The following is a 15,107-nucleotide window of genomic DNA, read 5'->3' as shown; positions in this document are numbered from 1 at the left end:
ATAACTAACTAATTCACCTATATATTCACCTATATATTAAAAAGAGAAGGTATTGAATAGTAACAATAAATAAATATTAAAAAGAGTCTTGAATGAAAACTAATAAAAATAGAAATGAATGAATAGTATTGGGTACTGGTATCAAATTTAACAAACTGAGTGTATTTTCGGTATCCACTTGGCACCGGTATTCATCGGGTTTTACCCTCAAATACCGGTGCCGTACCAGTACCGACTGTATCAAGCCGTACTGTACCAGGTATATTTGGTACCGGTATCCATTTTTGGGGATTTCTGTAACGGTATTTTCGGTACCGATCGGTACCGAGCTCATCAAATCCTGTAGCAACGTAGCAATGCAAGTAATTGCACAGTTTAGATTACTTTTCATACACACAGTAAGTAAACTGTATTTCGTTTGAATGAGGTTTTATATACACAACAACTTATTTTGCTTTATTTTTTGTCTTTTTACATAATGAATGAATTGTAGCATGTAAAATTAACTTGGATATTTAGATTATTGATGAGAAAATTGTATCAAATCCTATAATCAAACCGGTATCGTATCGGTAATAAATTTACTATATCAAATCATTTTCGGTACCAATTTGGTACCCACCTTTTAGCGTTTTCAGAATCGTTACTTTCGGTTCGATACCGGTCTAGCACCATACCTATATTTATTGATTTTTACCTTCAAATACCATACCGTATTGTACCGAGCATTTTCGGTGCCGGTACCTAACTTTGATGATTTTCCGGATCGGTACTTTCGGTGCTGTTACAGGTACCGAACTCATCCATATTTTAACGTATTAGCACTGTAATAACTGAACTGAAAACAACCGAATTTCCAACGTGTAGGACGTGTGGGTCCTATTATTATATATTAGGTTATTTAAAATCGCTTTTTTAGGACGGATTGTATATCCTTTTCACGACATTTTTATTTATTGATATTCGGTATCGGCTTGCCGTTACTAACACGCGTTTTGCAGTCATTGGGTCCCCGCCACATCGCGCGAGCGGAAATTTAACTAGTTGTATTGAATTTATGTAAATTATAACGATCTAGGATTCAACTAATTACACTGGAAAACAAATATACAATTATAAACGTATTTTAATATTATAATGATATCAAAATAAATCAGTGGCGTTGATTTGTGGGGCCACCACGGTGTATAATGATGTCTTTCCTAAAGACAAAGGAAATTTAGTTTAGGCATGAAGTAATTTAAAATTAAGCATCACAATATTTCTGCTTTTGGTATGGATAGGGCTGTAAACGAACTGAACGTTCAACGAACAGTCCGTGAACCGTTCGACGGAAAGTTCGTTTATGTTCGTTCGTTAAATAAATGAACGAACATGAACAAGAAATCCCGTTCGATTAGTTAAATGAACGAACATGAACAAATGTCTCTTTCGTTCAATTGTGTTCGTGAACGTTCGGTAAGGTGTTCGTGAACATTCGTTTATTTGCGTTAGTTTATGTTCGTATGTTCGTGTTTTAATTAAAGTTTTTTGTACTTTCATATATTTTATATATACTTTTTATACTATTAAACTTTTATTTATATCATTACTTTAACAATTAAACTAGGAAACCATCTTTCACATTATTTATGCACCATTTTCCTTTCTTTTCTCATTATTTACATCGACGACGAATATGATCTACCTCTGTTCCACAATAAGGGATTCAAGTTCTAGAGCTACTCTCTGGGCCATCCACCTATATCCTTCATCGCGTTCGCCAAATTTATTTGTGTACGCTTGTGTTCGTGAACCGTTCGTGAACACGCTCATTTCCTTAATGAACGAACACGAACATAAAATCTCGTTCGGTAAGTGTTCATGAACCGTTCGTGAACACATTTATTTTCGTGTTCGTTCGATTCGTTACAGCCCTAGGTATGGATTTTAGTCTATGTTTTATTAAATTAAATCGTATAAAAATTTAAGAGACACCGTATAAATGGTGATTAATCATATAGTTTTTAAAGCAAGTGACAATTATGGTTATAGTTATTAAATAGGTTACTTTATTACTTTTAATTAAATTATACCTTTTTAGATGATTATCTTATGACTTATGAGACAATACCACTTGCACCGGATTAAGATAAATAAATCAAAACGATGTATATATTGGTCGGGATACGTCTTGTTGACAACCTTTTAGTCTCATAACTTAGTATAAAAGTTACAAATATGTACATTGAATTGTTTCATATAATATTATGTCTTCATATTTTGTTAATATTTTGATTCACAATTTACCTATTTGTTTATCAAATATTCATTTTAACGTATAAACATATAGATTGACCATCTTTAGTAAATCTTTTTGGTTTCATTTTATCATATAGGACATTCAAGAACGACAAACAATGTCAAACTCATTTACCTAACATTATTCTTCAATTAATTACATGGATTAAAGTTCAACTAATATATGCATTTTACTAGTACTCGCTTAAAGTTTTAATTATTTAAAAAAAGAATAGCAAAATTTAGTGGCGGATCCAGGAATTTTTTTCATTGGGTTCACTTTTTTAGATACTCCAATTTCATACGACTGAACATAAAAAAACTCTTTTGAGAAGTCTAGTTCTCAAGCTTAGAGATCTAGGAAGGCCAGAACATTGTGTTTAACAAAATTGCTTGGGTGAAAATTTACGGAATACCTATTCATTTATGGTGTGTTTCTACTTTTGATAAGATGTCAATAATTAGGTATTGTGTGATTGTTGGTTTGAAGTTTATTAAATGTTGTATAGTACTCTACCACAGATTTTGAGTATAGTATATTATTAGGGAGGTTAAAAATTTAGGCTTTTTGTGGTATAATTCGAGATCCAAAAGAGAGTCTATCCTGTGGTCTGATTGATGTAGATTTGTAAATATGTACCGGTTGTAGTTTGGGGTTGCCTTGGTTTTGAGGTAGCGGTTTGTTTCTAATGAAGTTTACCTTTCAAAAAAAAATAAAAAATATAGTAGGTTGGTTTTTGATTTGTTGACCAATGGTTGTATTTATTGCTTGATTATGTGAATATAGGTATCTTCATGGTGGGTAGTAATCAAGGGGCATATATCATGTACAGAAACCTAAGCATTGTGAACATAACATAGACACTTTCCAAAAAGAGTAGTTACCTGAGAGTACGAGATAAATGCCGTTCAGCAGAATTGAAAAAGATAGAAGCGAAAGATCTGATACTGTATTTGCAACTCTTTCATCATTTGTAAACAAGTGTGCAATGTTTTTCCGGAACACCAGATAGAGAACAAAGAAAACGGCGCCTATCATGCCCGATGTCCCCAACAACACTTTTATACAAAACTTCACTGCTTTCGCGTTTCCTCGCCCTAACTCATTCGCCACCCGGACACTTCATACATGTTAAAGTTACAATATAAGGTGTATCAGTCAAATATACAAATATAATTCACATTTTTCTATATATGTCAATACAAGATAAGATCTAACATCATTTTTGCAAAGAAACTGTTAATAACTTACCATCCGGCACCATATACACTACTAGAAAAGACATTATTTTAGGCGTTTTAATATTACATTTTGGGCGTTTTATCACTTAACACCGCCCAAAATATTACTTTTGCATATTCCTAACAATTTTTCGCCAAAAAAAAAAACAAAAGAATAGCCTAAAAAAGTATACAATATGGGCGAACTTCAGTGGAGCCCAAAGAAATCAATTATTTGGGCGAAGACTTGTAAGTGGCCCAAAAATAACAGTTTTTTTGGGCAAAAATTAATGTGGCTAAAAAAAACATGTTATATAAATAGAAAAAACCCTAACAAATCCAAAGCAGTTACTTCAATTCATGCATCTCTCGATTAATGATTCTTCTCCATCAAAGCCTTACCATCAATTTCTTTGATTCTTTCAACTTATTGATTTAATTCTATTGTTCATTCAATTCAATCATTCCATTAACAAAGGTATATAGAGTTTCATCATATTATCTTTTATATATTTACTCGTTCTTGAATTCTTTTATGATCACTAATTGATTATATGTTGTTATTAATTTGTAGATAAAAATTGTACGTATACTTCGAAACATTTCTCTTCAATATTCTATCAAGACTTAAAGGTATGTAATTTTGGTTTTATCAATAATGTATTCTATTTTTATTTAAAGATTTGTGTATAACAAAAGCAATATTAGTCTAACATTTTGTGTATAATATTTCTAATCTATATATATATATATATATATATATATATATATAAATGAGATGTGATTTGGGCTAGGTGGCATTGGATTTGGGACATTTTTGCTGATGTGGCAACTTATAGTTTTGAGTTTAGGAGGGAATTCTCAAATGCCTTCATCATTCACGATTTTAACAAAAAAGTGGCGGGATCCGGCTGTGATTCGGGTCACCCAATATTAAAAAACGGATCCTATATATCATCTTTACCAGACCACCATATCTCATAACCTCACTTTTCACAAACCCTATATACCATTTCCTAAATCTGCTTCTTCGTTTTTCAGAGATTCATCGTCCTTAGGTATGTTATTATGCCATTCCTTCTTTGTTTTCGTATTGTTAATCTAATACATCTTTGATTTTTTTCGATTTCATCAACTATCTTACATATTCAGATGAGATTCATAAGGACGACAATGTTTTGATGCTTTCTTCATCTTCATGTAAATGCTATTTGTTTCATGTTTCCAGATTTGAAGAGATCGATTTGTTTGCTGTTTAATAATGATTTACGATGTGTTTTGTCATATCTAGGGTTTGCTTGTGGTCTTTCGTATCCGTCAAAACCCTAATCGACCGGAGAAATCGTCAAAACTTCTTCACAATATGGTTAGTTTCTTCTCTCAATTTTGTTATTCAATCATCTTTCATCCACATTCAATTTTACAAACCCTAAAGCTCATCTACGGTTTCATCTGTAATTAGATCTTATGCTGTTTATTTATGTTATTAGATCTTATAGGAACTTTTTTTTTGTTCAAAACCCATTCGGCATATCTTAATCATTTTCATTGTTATTTGTTTGTAGATCGTTCCACATAATTTGAAGGTATGTGATTTATATTAGATTGTTATTTATTCTAAATGTTTAATGTGAATTTTTGATGATTTTTATGTTTTTTTTTTGTTGATCGAACCTGTTATATGTAAGTTTAATCAACAATCTATAAAAAAATTGTTCTTTATCTCCTTCTCCGCAGATGCTTATTGTTTGATTTTTCTTTTTTTTTTTCCGTTGTTTGTTGGTTGTTTGTTGATGATGATTTTGCATTATCCGATTCCAATCATATGAAATGATATTTTGTTGATGTTTTGATTTTGTTCTCATGTTACTCATATTTTTATTTACAGTCTTTTAGTTTGTTGTTGATGATGATATGTTTTGATTGTGTCCGATGTTTCTTGATTGTGCTGATGAAGATTTACAGTGGTCTGATATTTTTTCATCCGGTATAATGTTTTTGTCTTTGGAATATTGATTTTGTTTCTAAAAAATAAATATTTTTTATTTTTTTAAACCGTCTCTTTTTATTTTTTGATTTGGAAGTTTCTCAATTGATTAAATTATCTTTTAAAGCTTATTGATTGTTGATTTAGGAATATTGATTGTTTTTCTATAAATACTTTACCGTTTTATTTTTTTAAAAACCTTCATATATATTTTTCAGATATGCATCCCTTGCACAACAGTCCTTCATTTTTAAAGCTTATTGATGAAGATGACCTGATATTTTTGGTACGTTTATGTGTATTCTAATTACTAATCATATTTTAAGTAAACTGTTTTTTATCTTTTTTTTATTTTGTTTTAAACTTCTAGCAAATAAATGGTGATTTATATTTAGTATGATAATTTATGGCATTGGATGTTAGTGATATAATTTTCAGAATTCAAATTTTAAATTTTAAATTTTGAGGTTTCTATTTTAAATTTTAAATTTTTTTATTTTTAGTATGATAATTTTGCGGAATTAAGGTTTCTGTTTCTATAAATAAATGGTGTTACGTTTTTTGAAACCTCAAATTTAAAATTTTAAGGTTTCTATTTATATTTCCGGAATTTAAATTTTAAATTTAAAATTTTGAGCAATTTTAAATTTCGTTAGTGATTTACTTTTAGTATGATTATTTTCCGGAATTAGGGTTTCTATTTCTATTTCCGGAATTCAAATTTTAAATTTAAAATTTTGAGCAATTTTAAATTTCGTTAATGTTTTTTTTTTGAAACCTCAAATTTAAATTTTAGTGATTTATTTTTAGTATGATAATTTTTTCCGGAATTAAGGTTTCTATTTAAATTTTAAATTTAAAAGTTTTCCATTAATGTGTTTCATTTTAAATTTCGAATCTGTAAATTGAATTTAAATTTGAAAGGTTAGACTTTCCTAATAAGTTTGCTTGATTTACGGGATTGGATATTAGTGATTTGATTTTCAGATTTTAAATTTTAAATTTTGAAGTCAATCATTATTTTAAATTTAAATTTTGAAGTAAACCATTATTGTGTTTGATTTTAAATTTTGTATGTTTTGAAATCTTGATGTTTTTTTTATGAGATGCTTTGACTATATTATTTGTAATTTTAGGGATGCTTCGAGTCTTTGACTATTGTTTTTGTACTCGAGTTGCATATCTCACAAACTTTTTGTGTTTTGTAATTTTAGGTGAAGCGCTTCTTTCAGACTCCTTCCCCTACAAGGAACTATTGAATGGGTTCCTATGAGAAGTTGAAGAAAAGGTATATTTTGCACTGTTTTGTGAGTTATAGTTGTTTGTATTTTAGTTATAATTTTTGTATTTAATTAGTTTTTAATTCTTTAAAGATGTCTTTAATTTCTTTTTAAATCTGTTTTTGTTTCTATAAATAGATTAGTGTTGTTAAAGATGATTTTTGTATTCGAAATTATGATTCGGTTTCTGTAAATAGACTTCGTTTCTATAAATAGATTACCGTTATATTTTTTTTAAACAATGGTTACTTCCTTTGCAGTTATGGATAATGAAAACAACGTTCCTTCGTTATTAAAGTCGATTAAGGACTATGATCCTATATTTTTCGAATTGTTGTCGACCAAAAACAGGTTAGTTCAGTTTTGTTGGTGTTGTTTGTTTTTTGATATGTATAGTCTTTCTTTTTTATTTTTGTCTTTAGGTGTTAATTTGAAATTTTATGTGATTATCTTTTGAAGTTCTCATGGTTTGTTTTGTGAGTTATAATTTTTTGTATTTAGTTATGATTTTTGTACTTAGTTAATTGTTAATTCTTTAAAGATGTCTTTAATTTCTTTTTAAAGTTGTTTTTGTTTCTATAAATAGATTAGTGTTGTTAAAGATGATTTTTGTATTCGAAATTATGATTCGGTTTATGTAAATTGACTTTGTTTCTATAAATAGATTACCGTTATATATTTTTTTAAAACAGTGGTTACTTCCATTGCAGTTATGGATCATGAAAACAACGCTCCTTCATTGTTAAAGTTGATTGGGGACTATGATCCTATATTTTTGGTATGTTTCTTAAGTTTTCAGTTTTGTGCACACAATAAGTTATTGCAACTTATATGTTTTTTTTTGTTTCGATTGATAGGAAATACCATATGATTTTGCAACCTTATTGTGGGGAGAACAACTTTCATATGTCAATGTCTTAAAATTATTGATGATGATTTATCGTGAGTCATTGAGTTATAATTTTTGTATTTAGTTAGTTGTTAATTCTTTAAAGATGCCTTTGATTTCAATTTTAAAGTTGTTTTTGTTTCTATAAACAGATTACTGTTGTTAAAGATTATTTTTGTATTCGGAATTATGATTCGGTTTCTGTAAATAGACTTTGTTTCTATAAATATATTACCATTATATATTTTTTAAAACAATGGTTACTTCCTTTGCAGTTATGGATCCTAAAAACAACTCTCATTCGTTGTTAAAGTTGATTAAGGAATATGATCCTATATTTTTGGTATGTTTCCTTAGTGATTTGATTTTTAAATTTTAAATTTTGAAATCAATCATTATTTTAAATTTAAATTTGAAAGTTTTCCATTAATGTGTTCGATTTTAAATTTCGAATCTGTAAATTGAATTTAAATTTGAAAGGTTAGACTTTCCTAATAAGTTTGCTTGATTTACGGGATTGGATATTAGTGATTTGATTTTCAGATTTTAAATTTTAAATTTTGAAGTCAATCATTATTTTAAATTTAAATTTTGAAGTAAACCATTATTGTGTTTGATTTTAAATTTTGAATGCTTTGAAATCCTGATGTTTTTTTATGAGATGCTTTGACTATATTATTTGTAATTTTAGGGATGTGCTTTTATTTTGATTCATTAGGTGTTTATTTTGGATGGTCCGGAGTTTTTGGCTGCAACTATGTTGGACAGAGATATGCTTGCTATTGCTGTAAATTAGTACCATGTCGGTTGGTTTTGCTTGGTAAGGTTAGACTTTCCTAATAAGTTTGCTTGATTTACGGGATTAGATATTAGTGATTTGATTTTCAGATTTTAAATTTTAAATTTTGAAGTTAATCATTATTCTAAATTTAAATTTTGAAATAAACCATTATTGTGTTTGATTTTAAATTTTCAATTTCGAAGTCAATTATTATGTTAAATTTAAATTTGAAAGTTTGCCATTAATGTGTTTGATTTTAAATTTCGAATCTGTAAATTGAATTTAAATTTGAAAAGTTAGTCTTTCCTAATAAGTTTGCTTGATTTACGGGATTGGATATTAGTATACTTTGTTTATTGGGTTTTAACTAATAATTTGATTGACTCGGTTGTTAGATTTGTGACAATGCGTCGGACAAACAACATTGGGAAAATATACAGCCTTGAGCCTTGGTAAGTTAACACATTAGTTAAGGTTATGATGTTTTTTCATGGCACCGACACATTATTGAGTAGTAGCGCATTAGGTTAGTGATATTAAAATTTGTGCCTTGAGAAATTTTGTATATTGATTGATGTTTGAAATTGATTGTGAGGTCTTTGATTGTGCATTGTATTGCTGATTGATGTATGAGATTTTGTTTATTGGCATAAGGTATTAGATAAGATGTGTTTGAAGTTGTGAAGATGAATAAGTGAGACATGTGTAGCAGATTTTTGTGAGTGCACAACACATTAGTTAGGGCTTTGAATTATTGCTACAGGTTAGTGATGTTAGAGATTGTGTTATGAGAAATGTGTAGATTGAATTATGTCTGTGTTTGATTGTGACACCTTTGATTGTGCATGAAATTGCTGGTTATATGAGATTTTGTTGATTGTAGACAAATAAGTTTGAACAGAACTTATTAGATTTGAAAGTTTGCCATTAATGTTTTTGATTTTAAATTTCGAAACTGTAAATTGAATTTAAATTTGAAAGGTTAGACTTTCCTAATAAGTTTGCTTGATTTACGGGATTGGATATTAGTGATTTGATTTTCAGATTTTAAATTTTAAATTTTGAAGTCAATCATTATTTTAAATTTAAATTTTGAAGTAATGGCAATCTGAGTCTGATTTTTTTCGTTAACGATTCTGGTAAACTTTCCCGATTTGGGTTTTCTGCAAGGCTAATCATCTAAATTAATTTGTTATTTTTATGGTTTACCATTGCATAAGTTAGTATAATTTGTTGACAAAGTTTTGTTTTGTGGGATAGTAGTCATAAATTGAGTAATATTCAAGGTTTATGTGTTTCTATTTTGATTCATCAAATAAGATGTGTTTGAGTAATATTCAAGGTTTATGTATATATGAGATTTTGTTGATTGGTATAAGGTGTTAGATAAGATGTGTTTGAAGTTCTGAAGATGAATAAGTGAGACATGTATAGCAGATATTAGTGAGTGCACAACACATTAGTTAGGGTTTTGAATTATTGCTACAGGTTAGTGATGTTAGAGATTGTGTTTTGAGAAATGTGTAGATTGAATTATGTTTGTGTTTGATTGTGACACCTTTGATTGTGCATGAAATTGCTGGTTATATGAGATTTTGTTGATTGTAGACAAATAAGTTTGAACAATTAGATTCACATTTAAGTATAAAAAATGAGAGGTTGTTATAATCTGAATTATATTATGAACGAAAAACTGAAAGGAAAAGGAAAAAAAGAATAATTTAACACAGAGAAAAGAGGATAGAGAGAGAGAGTTGCCACATTTTTAAAACCAAAAATATAAGGTAACCATGCTTCTAAAATTTACTATACTTTTTAATAATATTTTGTGGAAAATGGACTATATTGGGTAGGTAGTCAAACATGGTTTTTAGGGTCAAAACGGTTGTGTTGGGTTGACTCGGGACACTTTTATGAAAAACTTGATGTTTCTGACCTTAATAAACCATTTTTGTAGATGACCAATGTATATCTCTATTTGAGGAATCTCCAAAGATCTAGAGCCGATTGTTTCATAGAGCTGTGAAGTTGCGTTAAACATACTGGATTTTGAACGATCCGACAAACCATTCGAGGTACTTGGAAGATTAAGTCTCTTACCTGGGTGGTTATTACAGGTTTAGGATGTTAAACGATTTTGGATGTACTCTGCGATGTCGATGATGCAGAGATGTTGGTGAAGCTCAGGTTAACAACTTCATGTGTATATTTTAATGAATAAAGTTTTTGTTGTTTATATTTTCTAATTTAAACTTTTAATTAACTTCTAAATTTAATTAAATGAGTCTGTTTTGCAGGTTCGAACAACTTCATGTGTATATTTTATTATAAAAAATAAAAGCTTTTTTTGTTTCATGGGTCGTTCAGAGAGGCAAGTTTCTGCCTCCGGTTCTTGCTCGAAGTTTCTGACCTTACTCGCAACACATTGACTACAACTTTCAATTCAAAACAATTATAAAAAAATTACGTTTGAAAACATGTATTTTTATTTTATTTAATGACATAACTCGATTAATATAAAGTAAATTTTTCTACCCGCGAAGTTCGCGGGTGATAACCTAGTATAGATATGTATGATATGTGTGCATTGAAGATAACCCTTTATAGTATACCCGTCCAAAATTTATCTAATAGAGATAAATTTTGGATTGTCCCCGTTTGGGACTGCTTTTTAAATATTCTATCTCATTAGGATGTGTATGTATTTTAACTTGTTAACTTTTTAAGAAAAAATTGGCAGTATTTCCCCTACTCCTTCGGGTTTGTGGTTTAACCGCATACTTGGGGAGTTGAGGGGAAACGCTGTCGATTTTTTCTTAAATAGTTTTCACGTTAAAATATATACATGTGAGATAGATTATTTAAAAAGTGGGTTAGGATCCACCGCCTAATTGCATACTTAATTGCATATCACTTATTTGATTATTTTAATTTTTCAGATGGAAGGTAGAGAATATTGGATGTACAATAGTAGCGTCGTGCGTACTTCCGAAATATATACGAAAGGCGTTTCTACTTTTCTTAAGGTTGCTGAAGCTAATCGGAGGAATGTTGGCTCCAAAGAGATTTGGTGTCCTTGTATGAGTTGTAAAACTTTTCAAAAATTCGGAAATATTCGTGATATAGAGTATCATTTGCTTGCAAATGGTTTTATGCCTAATTACACTTGTTGGTCAAAACATGGGGAATCACGGATTGATGGTGCCACAACATCGACTAATATAGACAATGAGGATAATGAAAATCTCTTATATGATGGCAATTTAAACGTTGATGATTTAAATGGTGACGACTTAACTGATGACACTTTAAATGATAAAAACTTAGATGACATGTTTAAGGATTTATAGAATGATATCGACGATGATGATTATATAAAATTACAACATCTAATTGAAGATGCACAAAAACCATTATACAGCGATTGTGAGATTTCAAAACTTGAAGCTGTGTTGAAGTTATTTAACTTGAAAGCAAAAAACAGATGGAGCGATACAAGTTTCACAGATCTATTAGTTGTTTTGCATGACATACTTCCGAAAGATAACGAGTTACCAATTTGATTTTACCAAGCCAAAAAAATGATGAATCCAATGGGATTGGAAGTGGAAATAATACATGCATGCCCGAATGATTGCATCTTGTATAGAAATGAGTATGAGAGCAGTCATAAATGTGTTGTATGTGACGAATCTAGGTACAAGAGAAAAAGTAAAACTGGTGAATATCATAATGATGTGACCAAAAATGGACCACCGGCCAAAGTAATGTGGTATTTTCCAATTATACCAAGACTAAAACGATTATTTTCAAACGAGAAAGAAGCAAAACTGTTATACATAACGGGCCAAAAGAGAAAAAATAGTTGGTACAGCATATCTTCATCCTAATTCGACTAGGATTATACATAACGGGCCAATGGCTGATGGTTATGTGAAAATCGAAGTAATTGAAATATATCCCGAATACAAGAAAACGTCGCTTCCTGAACTTTCATGCTACGAGGAACTTGAAGATTATGGTGATGCCATTGGTCATTTCATTCAGTGGCCACTTTCTTCTATAAAGGTTGTTTAATGTATGAAGTAAATATTACTTTCTTTTACTCTTACCTTCTAATATGTTTGTTAAACTGTAGCTTTCAAACATAGAGGCTACTCATCATATTCCAACCATGATACAACCAGCTCATGAAAACACATGTTATTCACCAGAGGTTAGGAGTCTCGTTTGGGTCTCGGGTTGGGTTACTCGCGTTCGGGTAGTATATTATGTAGATTATTTTTGTTTTATATGATAACAATTTCATTTACTTTTATAGTTTGAGGATGTCACCGAACAATATCAAATTCATGAAAATCATCAAATTGATATGACAATGGTTGAAAATGTTAGCGATGAGGTAATCATGTACTAACATTTAGATTGATGAGGTAATAAAATCAATCAACTAATAGTATGTTTATAATTATGTAGTTTCTATTTGGCCCGCATGATGTTTCAACTGAACATGACGTTGATGGATCAGAAGAACTGGATATGATGGTAATCGAAAACTCAAATATGTTATATATGTTTGTGTGCGTATATGTAACTACCATTTTTATGAAAATTTGTTTGTTAAATAATGTAGTTTTCGGAACCTGTTGAACAAACTCAAGCTTCAACGATGTCAAAGGAACAAAAAAGAATACAAGAGGCCTTGTGGAATATCGAACATTTGCGCCCTAAAAGTATAAAATCATTGGCCGAACGGTTAAGAAAACACTATGGAGGCGAGACGAGCATTCAACTTAAGTGTCCTACTGGGATGTATCCCACTACCGATTCCAGTCACTCATATACTCATATGACTACGTCAAAAATGAGGGGGTGTTGCAGTTTTTAGCAAACGGATTGCTTGATGCCAGCTTCATACATTGGTGTCAAATGTAAGTTATATTATAATTATCATCATCTCTGACATCTATATTTTATTTTTAAATATGGTTAAGTATTTTAACATTATGTTTATTTTCTTGAGATTAGGTTTTTATATAATCACATGCGGTAAAAAAAAGAGAACGCAGAAGGAAAAACTCGTGTTGCCTACTTCAATACCCAATACATCACCGGGAAAGAATGTGAGAAAAATCTGGCAAGTGTTAAAGAACACTTAGTCGAGGTCTACAAACTTCACAAGGACAAAAAGTATTTTCTCGCTCCATTTTTCTACGGGTAATGTATATTATTGTATTTTAACGTGTTATATTTATTTTTTTAATTTTATTATTGATCTTTTATAATGACTATAGCTTAATTACTTTTTTGAAGTGGTCATTGGGTGTTGTTTATTGTGTCCCCTTTGGACCGGAAAGGTTGGATTTTGGATTCAGTGTCGATTAGAGCCGAAAAGAATAAAAATCATTATCCTCTAACAAAAGCAATTGAAACTACCTTTGGAAGTCAATTTACATGGAAGATGGCAAAGGTATGTTATCCATATATATTTTGTATTTTATAAAATTAAAAGATTATTTTATTAATGCATTTTCGTTTGATTCAATGTAGTGTATGCAACAAGATGGCTCTTGGGAGTGTGGATATTTGGTAATAAGAAACATGTTCAACTTTGTTCTCGAAAAGCAATATGATTTTCCGAAAAAGGTAAGTGTTGTATTTAATTTACATATTTTGAATCAATTCTACATGTTTGAATCAATCTTATTTTGTTTACTTGCTTTTTCAGATTTGGAACGACACAAGAGATGTCACTGAAGCGGAAATCGATGAGTTGGTTAAGAACATCATGACACGGTTTTTCAGAGAAGTGTTTAATGATACCACCAAGAAGTAGTATCGTGTTTGAACAATTTTTGTAAGATATGTCCGCTATCAAACATGTTTGGGATATATCTGTTTAGGTTTGTTGATGAAACACGTTTGTGATGTATGTTTAATGTAATTTTGGTTTCATTTATATGCATTTGTCTTTGTTTTTTACAAATTTTTGGGTGGCTGCATTTATTGAGAAATTCTTGGCATTCAGCAGGGTTTTATAAGAACTTTTTTGGGCATTTAAAGGGTTTTTTTTGAGCGTTTATGGTTCAAGTAGTTTAGACTTTTAGGAAAGTCTTTTTGGGCGTTTTGGGATTTATTTTGAGTGATTTATGGAAGGTTTTTTTGGGCGTTTCCATGTTATTTTGGGCAGTTTTGAGCAGGCTTCTTAGGGCCCTTTTTTAGGCGTTTTATTTACCATATGGGCGAGTTAATAAACGCTCAGAATGAGTCCTTTGTTTTTTTCCAGCCACTATTGTTTGGGCGTTCCTAAATCTACAGAAAACTGCTCAAATCAATGTTTTGAACGCTCAAAGAAATAATTTTTGTGGTAGTGATAGAAACCAAGACTTATCATGAACTCCCATGAGTTAATGCTCAGGCTGTAAAAACATAGCAGAAAATGAATTTATTAGTTTCTTCTAAAATGACACGTAAAGGGAGAAACAAGAACATGTGTTGATACCAAATGGAGAATGCCGATATTGCGACCTCACCGTTTGGCATGTATCCAGCAAGTAAGACCAGAATAACATGGTACCATAGCTCCAAGCTACACAAAAAGAGGGTTAAACAACGGTGGCGGATCCAACTCAATTAATTTAAAACAGCCCAAATTTCTCAACTCAAGTC

The 15,107-nt window shown here is 30.3% G+C and overlaps 2 protein-coding genes across 2 annotated transcripts; both read left to right on the top strand.

The window, feature by feature from the left end:
* The first annotated feature begins 12,293 nt into the window (after positions 1-12,293).
* On the top strand, positions 12,294-12,855 carry LOC110932550. The gene is made up of 3 exons (XM_022175878.2): positions 12,294-12,506; positions 12,577-12,654; positions 12,760-12,855. The coding sequence occupies exons 1-3, from the start codon at positions 12,357-12,359 to the stop codon at positions 12,853-12,855; spliced, it is 324 nt and encodes a 107-aa protein (XP_022031570.1). The 5' UTR covers positions 12,294-12,356.
* Positions 12,856-13,302: 447 nt separating this feature from the next.
* Positions 13,303-14,288, top strand: LOC110932551. The gene is made up of 5 exons (XM_022175879.2): positions 13,303-13,318; positions 13,499-13,655; positions 13,752-13,908; positions 13,989-14,084; positions 14,167-14,288. Exons 1-5 carry the CDS (start codon positions 13,303-13,305, stop codon positions 14,272-14,274), a joined length of 534 nt encoding a protein of 177 aa, XP_022031571.1. The 3' UTR covers positions 14,275-14,288.
* Positions 14,289-15,107: the final 819 nt, after the last annotated feature.

Source organism: Helianthus annuus, chromosome 3 (genome assembly GCF_002127325.2).
Source record: "Helianthus annuus cultivar XRQ/B chromosome 3, HanXRQr2.0-SUNRISE, whole genome shotgun sequence".
Taxonomy (NCBI): domain Eukaryota; kingdom Viridiplantae; phylum Streptophyta; class Magnoliopsida; order Asterales; family Asteraceae; genus Helianthus; species Helianthus annuus.
This window is presented reverse-complemented; position numbering and strand designations above follow the sequence as displayed.